The 8,600-nt window shown below is 36.8% G+C and overlaps 1 protein-coding gene across 1 annotated transcript; it reads left to right on the plus strand.

The window, feature by feature from the left end:
* Positions 1-285: 285 nt before the first annotated feature.
* Positions 286-7,741, plus strand: gcm2 (glial cells missing transcription factor 2). Its single transcript, XM_066723171.1, has 5 exons — positions 286-1,006; positions 1,979-2,231; positions 4,756-4,868; positions 6,124-6,249; positions 6,395-7,741. The coding sequence occupies exons 1-5, from the start codon at positions 911-913 to the stop codon at positions 7,295-7,297; spliced, it is 1,491 nt and encodes a 496-aa protein (XP_066579268.1). The 5' UTR covers positions 286-910; the 3' UTR covers positions 7,298-7,741.
* Positions 7,742-8,600: the final 859 nt, after the last annotated feature.

Here is an 8,600-nt window from a genome sequence, read left to right on the forward strand (position 1 = left end):
AATGTAGGAGCAAGACCAGTGCAGTTTACACACAACATCTAAATGACCTTACAGTCAGGCGTCCTTCCACAGAGGACAGTCACTGTTTTACCACCGTTACCAGTGTTGTTCTCGGGTTTGGACACTTTCACACACATTTTGCTGACTGGTGGGAACAAAAAAGCCATACTAGGTGTTAGCGCAGGTCAGTCGGATAGGAGACTACTTGCCATTTTCCAAATCTAAAATGCAAACATCATCAAAAAATAGTGCATAAGACAAATTATTTCCAACAGTTGTTGGCGTTTCCGGATAATTTAAGATGGCTGGGCAATGACGTCTGTTTATATTTAAACTGAAACAGCTTTTGTTGTATATTATTATTAAAAGCGGTGTTTTTAAAAGATGTTTCTTCTTTTTTCTCTTTGCAGTGCAGAGTGACTAGGGAAAAGTGAGGTGTTGTTAGTGGAGGTCAGTGTTTGGGATCAGAGGAGCTGAATGTGAATGGTATTTAACTTGAACAGGACTGATGTAAGACAGATTGGAAGACCAACCTCCTCCTTAACATAAAACCGCCAGGACTGAGTCCCACTCACTACACCCTGCGTGGGCTTGAGCTGACACACACCTCTGAAGTGGACTATATACAGGCTGAAGACATCAACGCATGGGAAATGATGTTTGCAATGTATACAGGATTTGACTGACCAATCACTTTACAAAGTTGTTTCTTTTTTTTGGGGGGGTGTAGATTCACGCCTGCTAGTTCCTGCTTCTCCGTCAAAGTAAACAGACAGCTGGTCTGAAGTTAACCGCGTCCCAATGCTGCTGCCAGGTATCCACAGTAGTCAATATTGTCGCTGTGTTTGCCCGCTGGGAAGACCATTTACATTCATCTGAAGCCGGCCACGTCAAGTCACTCTTTGCAATCATGTCAAAATCCTCAGATCAGTTTGACGAGTCTGACTGCGTCTGTTCCTTTGGGATGAAGTTAACCTGGGACATCAACGACCCCAAGCTGCCGCAGGTAACTAGTGAGGTTTCTATGTGTTGCATCGGTTTGGAGGTTATGTTCGGGCAGACTGTACACATGCATAGGCTATACAATGTAAAGATAACATTTCTTTCTTAAAATAATTAAATACACATTTATGTATTTTCCCAAGAAGATGGGGGAACGACTGATTCTCCAATTATCTACTTACAGCCTTAGAAATTGAGCAGCGCAACTTCCACAGCATTTTGAGGCATTGTTTTCTCTCGTATAATATACTTCATGGTGTAAATGTTTGTGTGTGTACCCAACCACTGTCATATTATCATGTATAATGTTGTGTACGCCTGTTGTTTCTCATATTTTTAAATTAATATTTATTATGGATACTTGTTCCTTTATAAACATGCATTTGGACTAGTAGGAAATATCCCACATCTTCCCTTCTTTTAGTTATTTGACTATTGTTTCTAGGATTGAAAGCCTTTATGTGGCGTATTTTATTTTTATTTTTTTAATTGAAAAACACCAATTGTTACCAGTAGTCCGTGCATTTCGGGTGAAAACACACTGTCATTGTTCTTGCAGTTATAGGTAATACAATGATGCACAATGTCAGGAAAGAAAGTGAAAGTTAAAGCACATGTACTAGGCTACTGTAAACGTGCTCTCTCTTCTCATTCTTTATAGTGGCTAATGCTCAGGGCCAATGAAGGTACGCGTCCAGCCGAAATACCCAATTATCACAATACTCAGAAACAATGCATATTTTTGGGATGCTTCCCCTTCACAACTCAAATCAATCAATCAATCAATCAATCAATAATGACGCACAGATGACCTGAATAATAAATTGTCAATCAATACAGATGATTGCGCTTCTAGGTATAATTTCTAGTGCAATCTCATAAATGATTGGTTTAAAAGACTTAACATATCTGTGCGTTGTGTGCGTCTTTTATTATGCGTAAGAAATGAACCATTATTGAATTGATATGCATATAGGACATCAAACAAAACGATGCTTTCCAAGAGTGGACCGATGGGTATGTGCGCTACATCTACAGCAGCGAGGACAAGAATGCGCAGCGGCACCTGAGCGGCTGGGCCATGAGGAACACCAACAACCACAACTGCCAGATCCTCAAGAAGTCCTGCCTGGGCGTGGTGGTCTGCAGCCGGGGCTGCACGCTGGGGGACGGCAGCAAACTGCAGCTGCGGCCGGCCATCTGCGACAAGGCACGGCAGAAACAGCAGAGTGAGTGCGGTGTACAGTCTGCCTTTAACAGAGACACAGGGCTACAAAGCTCAATCTGGAAGAACTGGGTGACATGTTAATGTAATCCAGCTACATCACTCTATACAACAAAGACGGGGTCATTCTTAGTGGAAATTAAATAATAATAATAATAATAATAATAATAATAATAATAATAAACACTATTTGATATAGCACCTTTACCATCACTACGCTTACCAGAAATCAACACACAACCACATACACAGTTAACAGTAGGCTACATATGCAGAAATAAAGTAAAAACAAGTAACACATTAAGAAAATGCATTTTTACAAAGAAAACTATTTGATTTAAAAGCAATCGAGGTAACTGAATCAGATATCAATCTGGCACCATGGAGCCAGCACAAGGCAGAGAAGATGGATACAAGATAAGTTGGTAAAATGGATCCAGATCATGCAGAATCTCAGTCAGAAGGCCTTTACAATAGCTGTGATGTATTGAGCTACAAGCCTAGACATAGACCAATGAATAAGTCTTGGATATGTGATGTCCAGGTGCTTATTATATTAGTGGTGGTACATCTGTAGTTTATATACTTATATTTTACTTAGGTCTATTGTAAATTAAACAAAGTTTTGTTTTATATGACGGTACACATGTTTTTAGTTTTTTTTTTTTTATTACGTTTATAACAATTACTATTTCAGATTCTTACAAAACGAAATATACTCGATGTTCCACTTCCTGTCCTTGTACACATATTGATATATGTTCTGAGACGCACACTAATAGCAAGTGCAATAGTTTACAAAATAAGACAATTTGTATTATTATTATTATTATTATTATTATTATTATTATTATTATTATTATTATACTTTTAATGGTTAGTATTACCTTGATCAAATACAAGATTGTTGGTAAGGTTCTATACATTGTTAAGTTTCGGCAATGTCGACTGCTGAAATATGCAAATTGTCAAGTTAATCCTTCTAACTGAGTAACTCGGTATCTTCCAAACTTCAGCTTTACTGCAGAGCCTTGCTAATACAAAGACACGTGTTTTATACTCTACAGCTTTTTTCAAAAGTTTCAAAAGTTTGTTTAAAAAAGTAATGTCTTTCATGACCATGAAAAGGATTGGGCAGCCACTGTTCAAAATTAGATGTTAGTCTTAAGCTTCACTTGATAATATATTCTATATCCCATTTTAAAGGGCCATATAAACCCCAAGTTATTACAGAGTGTGTTCGGTGTAAAGCTGAAAGTATGAAGCAGATATACTAGGTAAATTTAGGCAGCATACCAACAGTTTAAATAACGTTAAAACATAATCAAATATTGTGAATTAATGTATGTATTCATGCCTTTCTATATCCAGGTACAAAACAAATAAATAACTATAAATAGTAAAGTCAATTAAATATTACCTCTATTATAATTATTATCATCGCCATTCACATGAGGCAAACTCACGGAAACAGTTCTGTTTATTATTTTATTTTTTATACACTTTAAGTTTAAAGCATAAACCGATATGAATGGGTAATCGCAAGTTTTAAAATGTATTCCCTTTTCAGGATCTTTACCAGGGGATCCCATGGCTTGTTAGCCCTTGTAAAAATTAAAGCAAAACTTGTTTACATGTTTTGTTTGTCAATATTGGCAAAACAGCTGGTAGGCTTCGATCTCACCTGAAAGTTTTATTAATTAAAAACTCCAGTATCAGAGCCCTCAAATGCCCTTGAATGGACTACATATGAACCCAATTGCTTTGGTATACAGGAACTGTTACATATTCACAGCTAATACCATATATAAAGTGAAGGGTTAAGACACAAATTAAACAAAAACGCTTAAACCTTCACTTCGGTGGATATTATTCCAGCTAACTAAAATTATGATGGAAATATTTTCCTAACATAATCTGCTTCATTTAACTACACTGTTTCATCAATCTGTTGGGTCCATTTTTTAAAGTATGTTATTTCATGTCAACACTATTTTACTATTTTTTACTGACTTTTAATTTAACTGAAAAACATGAGAGTTCTTATTTTGAAAATGTATGTTAAATGATATTAAGTTCAGTACTTGTTCAACATCACTTTTCTCCAAACAACAAACTGTAGTGCATGTTCCCTTACTTTTAACCTCAAAATAAATTAAAAGTAATATGCTGGACACATGCCACACCTTATACTGTTTGATAAAATAAATCTAGAAAATTCACACTTTCTGTACATGCTCAGAACATGTCAGTACAGGTTGGCCTATATAATAACTATCCAAGTTTCCTTGTTGCTTTATTTGTGTATTGGACATATATTTTAGTATGTTTTTCATGCAGTAGTAGTACGGTGTCTTTTGCTTCAGGTAGATTTCAATTGAAGCAAGTTACTGGGGCACAGTTGCCGTCTGAACACTATTTTACTCCTCCATTAAGTGCTAACATATTTCACAAGCAATATGTTGAAATATCAGGTTGCTAACAATTTTTCATTGATATTAAAACAGCATGCATGTTTCCTTTGACAGAAAAGTTGTGCCCCAGCTGTAACTCGGCACTAGAGCTTGTTCCTTGCCGTGGACACAGTGGGTATCCAGTGACAAACTTTTGGAGATCAGATGGAAAAGCAATATTTTTTCAGGTAAGTTTTATTAATTAGGTCTACACAAATTTATGTATTTATTCATTTATTATTATTATTATTATTATTATTATTATTATTATTATTATTATTGTTATTATTATTAGTAGTAGTATTAGTGTTTTTTACAGACCAGCAATCCTGTTCACATTGAACTCAAAGCTTACTGTTATTTAGCTTTGCCACCTCTAATATGCTTGGTATTCTGTCTAAATGAGTTTGAGGCTCAAAAACTATTTACATTTTAAAATATACAATTAATATTCTATTAAAGTTGTGTCGAAAGTGGTTTCTAACAATACATTACACTGCAATAGGGTACAGATGTGTATGTTGTGATTTATGGGAATGTCAAAAGTTTTTATTTGGTATAGCCCTTAGTCTGCAAATTAGCAACTGGTAACAGTCCCCCAGAATCTCATTTAATGTTGTGGATTAGCTTAACCTCACACACACACATTTCATTGGGTTTGCTTTAAATTCTGAGAATCAGAATCAAATTAAGGTGTATGTAGTTGGGCTCATAAATATAACTTTCTACATGTCAAATGAAACACGTCTGTATTCTGTAGGTCTCTTTATGACTGTGGATTGATTTACCACATGCAGAACAGTTAAATGAAATAGGCTTATAGTTTTATATGTTCATATATCATTATGGTTCTTAATCTCAGTGTTTCCAGTTTTGGTTTTCAGACAGTAATCATTATGAAATTAAATAATAATATAAATCAGAGTCATACTCATAATCATCATATTAATAATCATAATATTAACCAAAATAATCATCATCATATTTATAATTGTGAGGATGTCAGCATTGTCTCAGAAGGTACTGGACACATGGGGTTACCCTGTTAATATTATTATGATTATTAATAATAATCATAATAATAATCATGTGTTAAAGTTTTAAGGTATCTTATAGAATTTACCAGGTTGATGCATCCTTGCATTAGTCCACAGTTTAATAATTCTCATGGAACAGAACTGTTATAAGACAGTAGTAGCACATGCTGAGCTACAGACCAGAAAGATCCTTTGTAGTGACGTGGACATGTCTATCTCTTCACTTTAAGGAACCCCAGATATTAACTTTCAGTTCTAGTTTTTTCTGTATATTTTCTGTACAATGAAAGGGGAGAATTTGGCATATTTAAATTGAAATACCTTCAAGTCACAGCGCATTGCCTTCACACTCTAAAGCTACAGAGGTTTCGCTTTGTGGATATTGAAAACAAAGCTTTCATTGCAGGCTAAAGGAGTTCATGATCATCCACGACCAGAAAGCAAATCAGAGACAGAAGCCAGACGGAGCGCTGTGAAACGGAGAATGTCCTCTCCGCACTTCACTCAGAAGAAGAGACTGATGGAATCCGAGGTAATAACCCCTCCCCGCCCCGACATCCTTAATATTAATACATCAATCGATAATTCAAGTTGCATGCAGTTGTTTTTAGGAGTATTTGCTTGTTACCACTAAAATAGATGACTCACTATCGTATTGTCTTTGAATTGTTTTAAAGGCAGGAAGATACCATGACACTGGTGGGCACTTCCCCAGCCTTCACCATTTATCTTGCATGGAAGGCCCAGACCGGTTCAGCATCATTGCCGAATCCAACTTCCCAATCCAGTCTCAGCATTATCCACCCTTCCAAAGCCAAGAGCCCTACAAATTTGCCTATGACTCTCCTAGCACCCCCGGAGATGCAACATCACCACTGCAAAAAACGCCCAATCACCGCCTCTACATGCCCCGGCCGCCATGTGGCTACGAATTTGCAGTTCCCAGCTACATCGGCTCAGGTTCCTACCCTGCGCTTTATAAGGACTCCACCAACCCCCAGCCTGAAGCGGACTCCAGTAAAGTGTGCGTGCAGCTGAACGGATCTCAGCATAACATGAGCCCCTTGAATGTTCACGACCGCAGCTACGACACCTCAAGCAAGCACCACGGATGGAAGCAGATTTTAAGCAAAGGAGGTTATGGGGAAAGGGGTGAATACGGACAAATTCCTGCCAATTCCAACCACCCTTACTACAACAGCGAGTATCCCTGTCGATACACCAGCCCCGCCTCCGGCACTCCCCCTGCTTTACAAACCATTATAACCACCACCACCAAGGTGTCCTACCAACCCTGCAAACCATCAGTGGTCAAGTACAACGACAACCTTTACGATGTCAAAAACCTTCAGAACTGCAACACGTTATTGGAAAACAGCTCTGCGGCCCCATATCCCGAACTCAAGATTCCCGAAGACACTGGAGTGATTAAATCTGCTTTAACCTATCAACAAGAAGCACTGCCAGCCAAAACGGAAAGGGCAGAGAGTCTGGACACCTACCGATATGGAAGTTACTCCTCCAATAACTATCCAGAACGAATAGCTCACCCCTTCAGATATGATAATGGGGAGTACTGAAGGGCCACTTTGTGAGGAAAATGTGACAAGACTAATATATATAAACATATATATAGTTCTTGTTCGAATTAAGCTCTGCCAAAAGTACGATACTGCCATATGAAGTCTATATTACTGTTGTTCAGAATCAGAAAATTCATAAGTGATGGATAAGGCAGAAGTCTTTCATCACCTGTTGTACATATTTGTGGTTATTTATATAAATGAATTGTTTTGGAAAGAACCTGTGATATATGTAAACATGTTTGTGGCACGAATCAAAGCCAGGTAACAACTGGATATCTGTGTAAATCATTTCACAATCATCAATGGTTGCCTCCTGAAAAAAAAGCCACTTTTTTTTTTTTTTTTTTTTTTAAAGGATGTTACCATATTACTGTATGGCTACGGTGTTCAAGAAAATTTGACTCTAACAGTTATTAGTAAACCTCATTATTTTCAGTAGTCCTGCTTTGTAAGATTTTTTATTGAATGGTTGAGGAGGGAGTGTCTGAGCAACATGGCTACTGGTATTTGTCAACAGTTTGGTTTTGTAGTTGTAGTTCAGCAGAATCACATTTTCTTTTATAAATTCAACAGCCTGACACAATTATGATAAAGCATATATACAGGATGAGGCTTTCTTCACAATATTACTGACAAGACCAAGACCAGAACCAAGTTAACAAAAATGCTGTTTATAAATATTCTTTTAATTCAGTTTTCAAACTGAGCTTTTGATACTTTCAGTTAATTATGTGATATATTATAAATATTACACTAATAATAAAGTAATATAATACATTTTAAAGAGCTGCGAGTCACCATGGGTAAGGACATCTACTATTATATAAAAACTAACTAAACAATAAAAACAATACAATATTCTGCTTAGAAGTTAAAAGGTCCACATTGATTTACGTAAGCTGACTTATGACTCCCGTAGTATCACTATTTATAGAAATAATTGCTTTTTACAGAGACAGTATATAGGCCAGAGCAGGCAATACCCATTCTCTGCTATAGAAGACTGAAGCAAAGAAGAGCTAGTGGACGGTGCTGGGCAGAGAAACGGTGGAGTACTGATTATAGGACGGATCTGTGCTTTGATATATATTAATTCCACTGATGATTGATTGATTTTACTCCTGTGTCTTCGTCCCCTGTGCTTTCACCTTTTGCTAGTTTCACCTTGCTCTCACTATATCACTGCATAGTCCCTCACCAGCTCCCATCGATGATCTTTCTTGATAGGCAGAGGACTTACATATTGTGTTTACAGATTCTACAAATAATAAAAAATAAAAATAAAAATAAAATAACA

The sequence above is a fragment of the Amia ocellicauda genome, chromosome 2 (genome assembly GCF_036373705.1).
Source record: "Amia ocellicauda isolate fAmiCal2 chromosome 2, fAmiCal2.hap1, whole genome shotgun sequence".
NCBI lineage: Eukaryota > Metazoa > Chordata > Actinopteri > Amiiformes > Amiidae > Amia > Amia ocellicauda.